At 38.9% G+C, this 14,948-nt stretch overlaps 2 protein-coding genes across 7 annotated transcripts in view; one reads left to right on the top strand and one right to left on the bottom strand.

Annotated features, from left to right (window-relative positions):
* Positions 1–854: 854 nt before the first annotated feature.
* On the top strand, positions 855–14,708 carry LOC113018211 (uncharacterized). 3 transcript variants are annotated; one of them, XM_080298606.1, is made up of 4 exons: positions 855–2,356; positions 2,580–2,635; positions 2,743–3,102; positions 3,365–4,923. In XM_080298606.1, the coding sequence occupies exons 1-4, from the start codon at positions 2,337–2,339 to the stop codon at positions 3,541–3,543; spliced, it is 615 nt and encodes a 204-aa protein (XP_080154732.1). In that variant the 5' UTR covers positions 855–2,336; the 3' UTR covers positions 3,544–4,923. The 3 variants fall into 3 exon arrangements, 2 of the variants coding, with proteins under 2 accessions (XP_080154732.1, XP_080154731.1); XM_080298605.1 differs by having other exon boundaries at positions 2,248–2,356; positions 3,362–4,923; XR_013906219.1 differs by lacking the exons at positions 855–2,356; positions 2,580–2,635 and adding exons at positions 10,790–10,861; positions 14,578–14,708 and having other exon boundaries at positions 2,679–3,102; positions 3,362–10,089.
* The window catches only part of LOC113018210 (uncharacterized), a 47,520-nt gene continuing 46,482 nt past the window's right edge, over positions 13,911–14,948 (bottom strand). For 3 of the 4 annotated variants that reach the window (XM_080298593.1, XM_080298591.1, XM_026161278.2), the window contains 2 exons: positions 14,517–14,876; positions 13,911–14,344 (listed from right to left, as the gene is read on the bottom strand). In XM_080298593.1, coding sequence (XP_080154719.1) covers positions 14,124–14,344; positions 14,517–14,876 — 581 coding nt within the window. In that variant the 3' untranslated portion in view covers positions 13,911–14,123. The remainder of the gene's footprint in view (positions 14,345–14,516; positions 14,877–14,948) is intronic. The other variant, XM_080298592.1, reaches the window with a different exon arrangement.

Genomic DNA, 14,948 nt, shown 5'->3' with positions numbered 1-14,948 from the left:
TGAGCCAATTCCAAGTAAATACAGATATCAGTACCAATAATTTGAAGTTATTCAAGCAGCTATTTGGGGGAGAGTAGTGTGCCATGACTTGGAAGATGAATTCTCAATTTGCAAATTCTGGACACATTTTAATCGCCACTATATCACTGTGATTGTTACTTTCCACATTAATCAGTTAACACAACAAAACACACCTTTCAGCTTTTCATGTGTTTTGAAACTGGGGTTTTAGAGACCTGAAATGTAAAATTTTCAGTCTCTAAAACACAGAAAAATGTTCGGACGTTTTTCATAGTGCATGTTTTAGGTTTATTTTTCCAAAGAAATAATTAACGATCGATCCAATAGTGTAGATAACCTGCTGTCAGTTTGGTATTTTGTCCTAATCCGCTTGCTGTACCTCCGTGTAGGTCTGTATATGTTTTGAGTGGTGTATGTGCATTCGGTTATTGAATCCAAGCATGTAAGTTCTGTGCTGCTCTGCTGGTTAATAAAACCACGTTAACTGAATCTACTGCTTCATCATTATCATACTGGTGTACATAGAACAAATAGCATTACTAGTATTGGTTTGGATCAATCTGCCCACTTCTACTGGCAGCCACCTGGCTTCTCCTTGTCTCCTCTACACCCAACAAAGAGGCAGCTAGTTGTTTGTACTTCTGAGCATTTATGTGAGAATCATGAGCTGCAGTCTTTTTGAAAAGTGTGAGCTATTTTTAATTAAGATGTATTTGTGTTGCGCTAAGACATTTTTATACATAGTTGTTGTAAATGTTCCTTGTAAATTATATTGAGCACTGCAGCAGTTCAGTAGGAGTGAGAAGCCCTCTTTGTTGAAACCCTTTATCTCATGTTTTTTTGGTAGAAGTTTAGGTTAGAAAATTGTCTTTTGTTTGCTTTTACTTTCTGATAGGGAAGAATAGTCTTTGGGTCTGCCTTAAATGAGTCTTTTTTAGTTTCCTTTCTAAGTATATTTTGCTGCATGTGCATGTGCTCTGGGAGGGAGGGTGTAAGCTGCTGATGTGGAAAGAACTTGATTAGGAACCACCATGTTTTTATATAAAACTGAGCTCAGGAAGCACATGTATTGTTTACGGACAGATGGCTGACTTTTGTTGAATTCCGGTGTTGCTGCCTAAAGACACCTTCAAAAAAACATGTGTGCCTAGTCTTTGCTGTCTTCGGCCTTTGCCACTTAGCTTGTACAGTTAATCGCAAATGCTCAAGTAATACCAAAACATATGTATGTCACCCTGGGCCCTAACTGAAACAGAAGGTGGTGTAGTCCTTTTCAAAGACTCCCCTTAATCTGTAACTATCCAAAATACCTCATCATTTTTGACTACCCAACTGTATTTATTTCATTTTTTATGTTATTTTCTGTGTTTATAATCATTTCTTGACCTAAGAAATTGTGAGTTAAAACTGGATTATTGTCATCCTGATCTACTCTGATCAGTCAAGCCCATATATATTTAAATACTGACACAAGGTTTGTTTTTTTCCATGTTTATTGAAAGATATTACAATTATAGTTAAATAATGGCCTTTAATTTGAGGGTATCCACATTCGAATTGGATGAAGGGTTTAGTAGTTTCAGCTCCTTAACATGTGCCACACTTTTTTTTTTTTACGAGGGACCTAAAGTAATTGGACATTGATTAAAAGGGTATTTCATGGGCAGGTGTGTGCAGTTCCTTCCTTATGTCATTATCAATTAAGCAAATAAAATGGCTGGAGTTGACCTGAGGTGTGGTGGTTGCATTTGGAAGTTTGCTGTGAACAGACAATTTGGAGTTCTCCATGCAGGTGAAACAAGATCTCCTTAAGCTGTGAAAACAGAAAAAAAAACCCACCCGAGAAATTTCTGCAAGATCAGGAGCGGTAAAATCTAAGTACTGGAAGTACTGGAAGCTCAATTGCTAACAGGTGTGGACTTCCTGTAGGAATGCACCGACTCTGCCCAGAAGTGGACCCACTGGCTCTATGGAAAAAACTCTGCACTCACCCTAACAATGACAGTTTCTTGGATCTAAATAATTATTAATAATTTTACACTTTTAGAAAATCTGGTACAGATTTTCTAAAAGTTAGGAAACTCTGCTTAGTTTGAAAACTCTGCTTACATCAAGGTCACGTCTTTTTTGTTGAAAATAATGTTTGACTCTGTTTTGAATAAATATTACCCAATATTTAAACCCAAACAATTTTCCCTAAACATATCATATTTGATTGAAAATGAAAATGAAAGGGTAATAGTCAGAAAGAGAAGAATGTTGGAACTCACAGGAAAGATAAGAAGCTGATCACATCTTGACAGGCTGACTTCTCTATGAAGTCTTCATCCTCCCTGTGAGTTTTCTTTATTTTATCAATATTCATTTATTTATTAATTTCTTACACAGCATATTGTCATGTAGTGTAGGTCGGTTAGTGTAATAATCAGGATCATGAACAGGATCAGATGTTGTAATGAGTAAATGAAGTCAGACTGTAGATTTTCCTTCTTCTAGCTGTACTGACTGACCTTTGACCTCATGTGTTGATGACTCTTCGCCTCTGTCTCCTCTCACAGGGAGAAGATGATCTGCAGGATCCTGCTGCTCATCATCTTCACCTCATGTGTCTCTGGTTAGTTTACAGCTTCACTTTATGAACTCCAAATAAAGCTCAACAACAGATTTGTTCCAGTTCTCAGTGTGTCTGCTCCTCTCTTTCCCTCTCTGTCTCCTCAACAGGATCATTTGTAGTCAATGTGACACAGACCTGCTATCAGGCAGAGGAGAACCACAACATCACACTGGAGTGGACGTTCACCACCAAACCTGACAGATCCACCAAAACTCTCAACATCCTCTGTGAACTCTTCATCAGTGATAAAGTCTCAGTCCTGTATCATGTTCATGAAGGTGTTGAAGTGTCAGAGTCTCAGGATGAAAAGTTTTCAGGACGAGTCCAGAGTGACAAAGACGCCCTCAGAGAAGGACGAATCAGACTTCAACTGTCCAGACTCAGGACTGATGACTCGGGTCTGTACCTGTGTGAGGTCAACACTGATTATGGCTTCGGTGTTGGAAGATGTCGACTCAACGTAACTGGTAAGTTTATCATGATTAATATTAATATTATTATTACCATTATTTATTTACTAATTTATTTCTATATCACTGAGAGACTTGAATGAGTCTCTCAGTGAAACTCAACGTCACTGGTGAGATGATTCAGGAGAGCAATTTAAACATGTCTAGTTTGGCACTTCTTTGGACGAATAAGATCCTTCTTAGAGATGTGAGTTATTTAATGTGGTATTAGTGTAATATTTATTTATAAGTGACTCAGATGTTTGTGTCTCTACAGCAGTGAGGGATTTTCCTGAATCTGCGAGAAAACCTAAGGCATCAAACACAGAGAGTCGAGGTGGGATCGGCCTCTACTGTGGACTGACAGCAGCTCTGCTGCTCTGCTGCTTTTCATTTATTTACTGTCTAAATAACAGGATTTCTACACAGAGTCGAGGGTTGGATGTCGGAAAACTTTGAGCTTATCAGATGAATAAGTGGAAACAGTTTGATCAACAATGTAAATGAAACTGTTAGAGGATTTGGTGGAAAGAGAATAATGAGCCACAATCTAGAGCTGATCCACAAAACAGTGTAGGAAACTCCTCTTCATGTTTATATTCTTCATTACTTCAACAGTAAACTTTTATCACACTGTCACTTATGGGAAAGGTAAGTGTTCTGCTTATTTGTTTTATTATCTCTTAAAAACTGTCAGACTGCAGTTGTGAGTTCAGGGTGTTTAGGATTCATTTTTTTAAAACTTTTGCACGCTGAACTTTAATGTTTTTAATTATCATCCTGCAAACAATAATAAACTTTATCCATATGTTTGTATATATATCTTTTATGCCTATACAACATAGTGATTTTTTAACTAATATAGATTTATACAGCTAAAATGAATTATAGTTGTATAAATTATAATAGATTTATAACGTTAAATATTGTGTCACGGTGTTTATCATTCTGTATAGAATTATATGAACATTCAGAAAATAATCAAAAGCAGAAATATGGTTTGTTTCCACCATAAACCAACAGGTGGCACTTCTTTGTCTTTTCTCTCTTTTAGAGTGTTGGATTTAAGGTAGAAAATTGAGCAGCTTCAGGTTTTTGAGCTGTCAGCATGTTTATATGTCAGTGAGTTACTTTGTTTTCTTGTGTTTACCTTTGTCGCCTTCATGTGGACATGTAATTGAATCAGCCAGTGGGGATGTTGAATTGTTGACCGATCAGTGGAACTACTGATGATGGACAAATTGCAGAAGTTTTCACTGAAAGCCTCTCACCAATACAGAGACTGAGACACAAAAGCACAAGTGTGACTGACTTTACCACTTTCTCGAAGTAAAAGAAAATGGCTTGGGATAAAATAGAAAATGCTTCTTGTTGATGATAGAGAGCTCACAATATTCTGGATTTGAGTATAAAAATTCATTTTAGTTGTAACAATTTTTTTTTAGTATATGCTGATTTTTTTTCTTCTGTTTGTTTATGATTAACTGATTCTGATACTGTGACATGATGGAGTAGGAAGCTGGGACTATTTTGCAGAAGGCTGAAATCAGTGAGGCCAATATAAAGACATACAGGTGAGGTCTGTGAAATGTGAGCAGTGAACATTGAGCATAACTTTGTTCTGTCACTTCAAAAATAAAATAAACATTTGGCTCACTTTGAGGGAAAACAACATCTTTAATATGTTTCAGTCATTTTAGGTTCAGCAGAATCAGTGAGAGAGAGATTTGTCATGGACTGAAGAGACATGTCCCCACCAATGTCCACCGATTATTGAATTGTCCCCACCAATAATTAGATCTCTTCGAGTAAAGAAAAATGAAAAAAAAAAAAAAAAAACCCATCTGTCAACGTCTCATTCACCCAGTGGTGCAGAAAGAGTTCAATTACGTTCTCTACTGGAGTCCTACGTCATGTGACAAATATGGCCAATGTGATTGGCTGTGCCTTTCAGGGAGCTCTGTTTAATTTTAGCAGCAGCAAGCCTGCGCTGTGAGGAGGATGGCAGCAAAAAGGAAGAACCTGAATATAAGAAAGTGTTTTTCAAAGAAACCTGTTAGTCACTTAAACTCAAGTTTACTCATAAAATGTGTCCGTCATAATAATGTTACAGGCTATGCTAGGCTTTGGCCCACATCAGTCTAAAATTGTATGTAACCATGAATAACGTGTTTTGGAAACTAACTGCACAACTGGCAGCACTATTAGTTCTCTCAGTCTCAGAGCAGCATTTCTAATTTTGATTGAAACTGTCAGAGAAAATGGCAGCCTCGAGCAAGCCAGGACATCAGTTTACAGAGGCTGTTACTGACATATTCATAGGGTTAATTTTTGAGACAAAATATCATGAGGTAGTCATGATTTTGCAAATATTCCATCTTGTAGTGCAGTTTGCACAAATTGTTTTAAAAATACACTCACCCTACAAACATTACTGATGAGTGACTCATCAGTAATGTTTGTATAGTGTGCCTAAGATGTTGTATCATTTTGCTGAGAGATCTTTTACTTTGTGGCATAGCTGGACTGGCCATACCGGGCATACCCGGTGGGCCGCTGGCGATTTTTTGTTTTTATGGGCCGATGGATTTTTTTTATTTTTAGGAAGGGTATATATAATGAAAGGTGTTGGATTGGCCAATTGGTCATGATTGACTCTGGGCTGGACCAATTACAGCCGAGGAGGCCGAATGCACCCGCCCCCTTGTTTAGCAATCACGTGATTTTTCGCGCATTGCATGCCGGGAACTCGTGGCAAAACAATCCAAGTACCGCATCAAATGCAAGCATTTGCAGCACCGCAAAACGTTCATTCTCCGGTTCCAATACCTTCTTGTTTTTTCTTTGCCGCACAAAAAAGGAATGTACAAAACAAAAGGAGAACAATGCCGGTCCGTACAAAGACAGACTCGACGAAAAGACAAAGAAAAGATACGAGGAAAAAATCAAAGGAGTGAAAGGGTTATACCCGTACGAGCACACAGAGTGGACAAAGGACGTTAGCGTGCTGCCCAACTTTCACCACGCTCAGATTTATAATTATACGGTTCTTGGAGTGAGTGCATACACTCGTGAAGTTTAGTAACTTCAGGTCACTGCAACAAGCCCAGGTACAGTTTACCGGCGGATGGGTAGAGGACCTTGAAATGCACCGTGTAGAAAGTAAAGACCATCGTACGAACAAAGGTAAGTTTACCAGTCTCACAAATCGTCGTCATAGATACACATTCGTTAACCGTTTATTAATAGGACCTTTAAGCTCAACGGTAATTAATTAGTAGTGGAAATAATTTCTGGTTCATTACAGAAATGTAGCAGTGACAATGATATTGTATGCTGTAATCGTACTGGACAATTAGTGATACAAAACAACTGTTTTATCCTGTGAATAAAAGTATATGTTTTTGTCAATGTACCATGGTAATAACAGAAGCGAAACACAATATTGTGTCAGGACAATTCACTATTTATGCACAATAAATAAAGGAGCATAGTGCAACAATTTCTGTTCAGCGCCAGACTTGCTTGTAACCTATATCACCAATTATGTTAAGAAAAATGACGTATTAACTACAACAGAAGACTGACCTTTGTGGGAATGCTTGGAGCAGACTAACATGTGAGCTGGAGTGTTCTGAGACATTATATTTGGTATATCCAGACCATCCGTCGGCTTACTTCGGAAACATGGCTTAAAAAATTTCTCTTCAACGACGTAATCTGATAAAAAAAAAAAACGATCTCTTTACCCGTCGGCTTTCCGTGGCTGTCATGCGACCGGCTGTTGCAGTTAATAATACAACAGCTTCTTGCCATTTTTTGTGTTTCTTTTTATCGCTGTGTAACTGAGTTCAATTGAAAGCCTGCGTGCGCTAGTACCTCTTGCCACAAGTTCCCAGAATCCTTTGCGGTTTTACCCCTGAATGACGTCACATTTTCAATCTTTATCCTGGTGGGCCGGTCTCTAGTCAAAATGCCCGGGCCGATTTTTTGTCCCAGTCCAGCCTTGCTTTGTGGTAGGGCTGCACGATTTTGCATAAAATGAGATTTACGATTTTTTTGCTTAGAATTGAGATCACGATTTTCTTTTCCAGTATAAATATTTATTGCACTTATTAACTGCACATCAATTTCGTATAGTTTAGACTGAACATAAAAACAATAAATAAACATAAAAACAACAAATGTCTCACGTTTTGTTGTTGCCGCAAAATGTTGTACTGCTTTAAATTCCGTCTCCACCGTTGCTCGACACTGCATGTATAGAGCAGGTAGTGCAACAATAGAAAAATAGTTGCGGGACGGCACTGTGTAGCGTTTGTCTAGGGTGTTGGTCATTTTCCTAAATCCCTCGTTTTGCACAGTGTTGATGGGAGCCATATCTTTGGTCAGGTGATAAGTGATAGCCTCCGTAATTTCTTTGTGCCTGCGGGAGTTTGACGGGTATAGGGAAGCGCTGTATAAGGTTCCCGTTATTGATGTTTGGGTGGTTGTCCGGGACGGATTTTCTCCTGTCACTTTCTCATCATCCCTGACGTGCTCTCCGTTGTTTTTTCCCTGCCAATTTTAGCAGCCAGCTTCTGTATCACGTGGTACAAGGCTCCGCCCTTGTCATTTGTTGAGCAGGAATAGTGAGTGCTTGTTTTCATGCAGATTACGTCCGGATCAAAATCCGGTACAATCGTCCTCGTCTTTTTTTTAAAATCGTTGTCATTTGGAAATGAGATCGCACATAAGTATGAATTGAGATCAGGGGCGGAGCGTGGGAGTGGCTTATGCTGGGCTTACACTGTGCGATTTTTTCAGTCGCGCGATTCAGCTCCTGCTCAAACTGCACGATTGACTCGCAGGGGTTAGAAGTTCATAGGTCACGATGCAGGGTCTCACACTATACGGCCCGATGCTCTGATGCGACCTGAGTGCTCACACTGTGCGTCCATAAAATGAAGGTTATAACAGAAATTCTGTCGCTCACTCTCCCTCTCCGTCTTTCACTCACACAGACACGCACACTGCCATCATCAACTTTGCTAAATTGCTAATGAAAAACATTGATCAGGCAGCTGTGATTGAGCAGCAATGTAAATCCAACTATTTTCACGGTTGTTGTGGTCGTGATAATTTTGTGAGGCCACATCGAAAAGGCTCGGATGAGCTTTCCAAAGTTCTACAAGTTGTACCTCCATCGCTTGTGTCCAGATCACACGCTGCACTGCCGTGCTGCGCCGTCTTTTTCACTGACATTTGTGTTTGCGCGTGCGCAGTGTGACAAACTGCGGTGACACCCTCACGACCAAGCGATTGATGATCGGGAGCTGGTCGTGAGGTGTTAATCGCGTCTCGTTACCCCACGTATACTACACGATGCACGACGCACGATGAAGGCCAAAATCAGGCCGATCGCCAAAACGGTCGCACGACTCAAAAATCGGCTCAAAATGGGCCAAAAATCGCACAGTGTAAGCCCAGCATTACTGGGCTTAAGCCCGGGTTGTTTTGTCAGAAGTCCGGGGTCTTTTGGAGTGTATTTTTTTCATAGTTAGATGCCTGGCTGACAACTGCATAAAACAAAAAGTACACACAATATTCGAAGCACGTAGGTCGTGTCCAAATTCATGGGCTGCATCCTCCTGAGGCCGCATTTGTAGACCGATTACGTCACAGCGACGCGCCGAAGGCTGTCCAAATTCGTAGACTCCTCCGAATGTAGCCGACAAATGCGTCCTCCTTTTCCCCGAATTTTAAGGATGGGTCGGGTGTGTCCTTCGTGGCCTACCATATCCCAGAATTCATAGCGCGGCCCAGCCAAATTCCAGTTTCCAACAATGGCCGATACTAAGTTTTAAAATTACTCATACTAATCTTTCTGGGTCACAAAATAAACTTTTAACATATTTTCAGGCGAGGAAGTAGTTGTGTAAACATCAAATATCTGCTCGGTTTATCAAGATATCGCATATTTGCAAAAGTGCTTCGACGTTTTCGGAGACGTCTGCTACCCACCAGCTCGACAGCTAGCCGGGAGCTCGAGGGTTACTGATGCGGCCGAGAACGGCACAACTCCCGGCACATCATTTTCAGATCACCGCGGACTTTCGCTGCTCGGGTTAAATGTAATATATAATTCACTTAGACAACCTAAAAATGTTATTGTTGGGCTTTTTTCAGTGTTTTGTTTGTTCGTGAGTAAATCGGTTTGGCTGAGATTAAAGTTATTAGATAAGATTAGATAAAATAAAACTTTATTAATCCCCCTCCTCCTTGGTTTTTACACAGCTGACTAAACGTCAAACAGAAAACTGATTAAACAGAAGTATGAGACAGTCGAGAATTTACGCCAGTGTCCTGTTATATTTTAGATAGCAAGGAGCAGACGACCGAGTTTATTAAACTCCACTGAGACAGCGGTGACGCTAATCAGAAGGCTAGACCGTCCAATTTCACGGCCGTTTACTTCCGGCCTACCCGACCTTCTGAGGACCCGGCCCACGTAGACCGCGAAGGCCGGGTCCTCAGGAGGATGCAGCCCATGAATTTGGACACGACCATAGTGCACACTGTGGGAATTTACGGCTGTGCTTGAATCCCCCTTGATATTGGTATGATCCGAGCTAAGGCACTAAGCGACTGAGCGAGGGGGCGGGGCAGCTGCCGCCTGTGAGTGCGCTGTTGGAGAAACGGAGCCAGCCATACTAAGGAGAGCTTAAGTTTGACCAGGTACCAAAGCAAATCATTCATACCGTGCAAATAATGTAAATATGACGGTGTATCACTAAAGATTGATATCAAACTGATCACTTGACCAATATGACGTTACTTGCTCTTCAAGTGAATCAACAAATGGCGAAATGAAAAGCCGAACAAATGCTATTTTTTTAGAGAGTCTTAGCTTACGTGTGTTTATTTCATATTTTCAGTTCTTACCCTCCCCGACTAAATCGGTTTCAGTTATGTACTGAAATATAAGAATGGACATTAGAGGCTTCTTTCAAAGAAAAAACTCAGGTAAATGTTATTTTATATATTATGCTTTGTATGTTGTTCAGTATATTTCTATGCAAAACAGGAGGGATTTCAGTACACAGCAGGATATTCACATTTGTAACCAGATATTTACACTTTAGGGGGAAAACATAAAATATTTTTACTGTACAACATCAATTTAGAGTAAACTTTTGTTATAGATAAATATTGAAATATATTTTGAATTAGTTAAATGTCAGAATAAAGAGAGACAGATCTGTCTATTTTTTATCACTTTGATCAAATCTAGGAGTACATGTACACTAAGTTTATTGTTAATTAATAAGAAAACTCCAGACGATTCCATTCTGAGCTGAAGAAGCTTCTGATAGGTTAGTAGAGTCCATGTGAGTAAATTGGTGGCACAGCTGTGGATGCATATAAGGCAAAACACAGATCCTGTTTCTTTGACATGGGAAAATCAAGAGATGTCAACCAAAACAACAGGAAAAGAACTGTGGAGCTCCATAAGTGTGGCTCAGTTTTGAATACAATTTGGTGCCATTTATAATTAAGAAATACAGACAGTTTCTCTCTTTACTCTTAAAGTTAACAAATATGTTTTTTATATTTAGCAATCTAAAAAAATAAACATTTAGTCTGATTTGATGTTACAATTAAAAAAGTGTTTGTGTTTTGATCTGAAGAGTTTGTAAATATCTGTATATTTGATGATTGTCAGCACAAAGAGGGAGAGAGAGGAAGAGAGATGGAGATGGAGAATGAGGACAGATCAGAGGTGGAACAAGAGCAGGTGAGACACACATGTTAGTCAAATGGTTGTTTACCAAAAGTATCACCGTATCATAGGTACTCATGTATCTTGTACCTAGTGTTTCTTTTTAGGTTTGCTATTTTTCAAATTCTATATTTATTAAGTTATGCAGGCTTGTTTGCACAACAAGGCTAAATAATTATATAAACCTTTCTCAATCTAAATAGTGTACTTTGGTAGAATTAAAAAAATAAGTGTAGCGCAAGTCTATGATGATTTTTAGTGCTACTATCATCTAGTTCTGATTCTGGTTCTGTTTTTGTTAAATCCTCAGTAGTCCTGATTTTGAACTGTTGTAGTCCTGTTTTAATTCTGGATCAGTTTTGGGTCTGGTTGAATTGGGGTGTAGTCCTCGTGTCTTGATACAGCCCTGACCTTGTTCTGCCTTGCTGCTTAATTAAAAAACTAGTTTAAGGTGTCCTGCACATGTGATATATATTTCTCCCTATATGAAGTCATTCTTTTTTGAACAAAACTCAAAACAGAGCCTATCAATCTTTCAGTCATTTCTACCCCCCCCCCCCCCCCCAAAAAAATAAAAAATAAAAAAAATAAAAAAATCCCACATGCATACTACCCTTTAGGGCTAAGCTTAAGCCTGTTTCAAATGTCTGGCTCCGCCTCTGATTGAGATCGCGATTTTCTATCGATTAATTTGTGGTAATGAGATCGCACATAAGTATGAATTGAGGTAATTTTAGATGATTAGTTTTATGGATAAAACCCACCAGGTCATTCAGTGTTCCCTTAATGCTAATTTATAAGAGATATTGGTGTCCTATAACTGAAGTAATGTTGTTAAGTCCTTAAAGTCATATTCTTTTATTGTCATGACTGTATTTGAAGCTATTTGTATTTTTGTATACCTGATTTATATGGAATATGGCTGAAGTAAACTAAAGTCTAAATACTTAGTCAGTCATTTGTTTAATAGTAATTCAACATTATATAATTCACATATAAAACTATTATAATTTTGAATTGTAATTTTAAATGTTTTAAAAGCATGTAGAATAGCATATGTAGGCAAGCATATTTCTCCTCTTTTTATCAAGAAGCAAAGACAAATAGGAAAAAAAAAAAGAAACAGGGCAGGGTTTGGTGGTTGAATCATCCGTCCCCACCAATGTCAAAACCAAATCTACGCCCTTGGATGTGAGGAATATCAAATAGAGAGTGGATGGGCGGTAATGACAGCAGATAGGAAAATTGTGAGTACACCTGGTGGACACTTAAAAAAAGAGTAGAGTCTGAAAAGAGGAAAAGGAGGAAGTGGCGAAACTGTTGTGACAATCTTTATGTCACAGTCCTGGGCCTGTGGCCCAGTGTTTTGATTCTATATTATTGTTTATTGGGTTCTGTTTTGCTTTTCTAGATTTCTTGTCCTTCTGGGTTGTGATTTCTAGTTCTTAGGTTTAGTTCTGCCCTCATGTTCCTCCTGTTTCCTCTGTACTGTGTTAGTATTGTCTCTGAATTCTGCCTGTGGAGTTCCTGTTTTATTTTGAAGGTCTTGTCTCATAGTGTATTCTGTTTTACTTCCTTGTCCTTACTAGCCTAATGAGTCCCAGCTGTGTGCCCACCTGTTCCTCGTTTCCTTATGTGCCTGCCAGTGTATTTTAGTCCCTGTCAGTTAGTTCTTGTTGTTGTGTCGTTAATGTCAGTTCACCCTCATGTTGTGTGGATCTTTTCCTGTGAGTCTATGTTGTTTCCCAGTTTAGTTTAGTTTGCTTTGTATGCTTGTTTTCCTGTGCCAGCAAATAAAGCTGAGTATTTTGAGTTCATACCTCGAGTCTGAGTCCTGCATTTTGGGTCCACCACTCCTGCTTGCCTGCTTGCCACACAGCCAACCATGATACTTTATTCCCAGGTTTTGTGTCATTTCTTTTTTTTTAGCTTTGAAAACCTCACAATGTTTTAAAGTTCTCTGACTCTGTGAAATTATTTACTTTGTTAGAAACATAAATCTAAATGTAAACATAACTGTTATCATATTTACTGTTAAAGTTAACCTTACTAATCTTATAATTAGGGCTGGGCGATATGGCCTAAAATTCATATCGCGATATAATTTGAAGCATGTGCGGTAACGATATATATCGCGATATATTCTTTTCTTCTGTATAACGTATTTTCCACACTATAAGGCACACTTAAAATCCTTTCATTTTTTCAAAAATCGAAGACAGAAAACTAAACAGCAGTGGCGTTTGAGGGGTTACTGAAGTTGGACTACCTGGTATATAATGTTGTGCTATGTGATTGCTAGCGACACAGCTATGTTAGCATAACATTAGCACAGTGAAGCTGGAGGATGAACGCCAACTTTTTTTTCCACTCATTAAAATTTAACGTGAGGGATTCTGGTGGTCAGGGACAAATGCAATTGCATAACAGGATGCTATACACGGGGCAAACTTCAGTCAGGAGAACAACTGAGATTATTCATCCACAATACAAGGTTAGTTATTAATATACTGCAACAACATGGGAATAGAGCCGCTGCGAGAGAATTCAACATTAATGAATGAATGTTACGGAAGTGGAGGAAGCGCAGTTTTTGGCTTTCCCCATATTTCAAAAGTGCTTCATCTCTTTGCTATGACTGTCAGCATAATTTGCAGATGATAATGGTTGTAGCCGCTGCGATGCTTTCGACCAAAACAGGCGCAGCTTGATGACATCATCAACATGCGCTATCGCGATAGAGCGGTATAGTCAAAATCTCTATCGTTGGCCAAATTTATATTGTTTCTATTGTATATCGTTTATATCGTCCACCCCTAATTATAATAGTGTAGCTTATTGGTTAAATTTGAGCACAATGTCATCAGCATGTATTGTGAAATTCAAAGTTGCAGTTTTCTCAGAGATATATAGTGTTTAGACTTGTTGGAATTGAATCTTTTGTCTTTCACTTGGTCTGAACATGTGTCCTTTACAGAACTGATGCCAGTAAAGTGTGTTTTTTCTTTGTTAATAGATGTTTGAAAACGTATGGTGCTTTGAAAAAAAGATTTAGACAAAGAAACTCAGAAACAATTTTCTCATAAACACAATAATTTACAAAATGAAGCAGCACAATGAAAGAAAGTCATCATTTTCAGAAGAAAAGCAGTATGTACAGCAACACTGATCATTACATTTCTATTAATTTAAACTCTGTCACATGTAAATGTTACATTTATAGCACTACCTTATCTTCTGGCTCTTGAACAGATGTTAAATGAAGAGAATCTGCTGGTTAATTATGTCTTACCAAAAAGCTCTGGAGACCCAATGTTTCTTTTCTTCGTTCTTTTCTTTTTTTGTTTTTCCTTAATACAGAATGATTGACAGCAGCCAGACTGACACACATTAGAGCTGTTGCTGTCAGTCCCAGTACAATATAAACTGAGGTTCTTTCCCGACTCTCTTCTCTTGAACTCAGAGTTGGTCTCGGTGGTTGGAGCTGATCAGCAGCTGCTGTAAAAAAGCATAAAATGTAATTGTTGACACTTGCTCGTGTTCATGATCTGGACTTAAAAAAAACCCACAGTTCTCAGCAGGACTCATTCAAGTCTCTCAGTGATATAGAAATAAATTAGTAAATAAATAATGGTAATAATAATATTAATATTAATCATGATAAACTTACCAGTTACGTTGAGTCGACATCTTCCAACACCGAAGCCATAATCAGTGTTGACCTCACACAGGTACAGACCCGAGTCATCAGTCCTGAGTCTGGACAGCTGCAGTCTGATTCGTCCTTCTCTGAGGGCGTCTTTGTCACTCTGGACTCGTCCTGAAAACTTTTCATCCTGAGACTCTGACACCTCAACACCTTCATGGACATGATGCAGGACTGAGAGTTTATCATTGATAAAGAGTTCACAGAGGATGTTGAGAGTTTTGGTGGATCTGTCAGGTTTGGTGGTGAACGTCCACTCCAGTGTGATGTTGTGGTTCTCCTCTGCCTGATAGCAGGTCTGTGTCACATTGACTACAAATGATCCTGTTGAGGAGACAGAGAGGGAAAGAGAGGAGCAGACACACTGAGAACTGGAACAAATCTGTTGTTGAGCTT

Source organism: Astatotilapia calliptera, chromosome 3 (assembly GCF_964374335.1).
Source record: "Astatotilapia calliptera chromosome 3, fAstCal68.1, whole genome shotgun sequence".
Classification (NCBI taxonomy): Eukaryota; Metazoa; Chordata; class Actinopteri; order Cichliformes; family Cichlidae; genus Astatotilapia; species Astatotilapia calliptera.
This window is presented reverse-complemented; position numbering and strand designations above follow the sequence as displayed.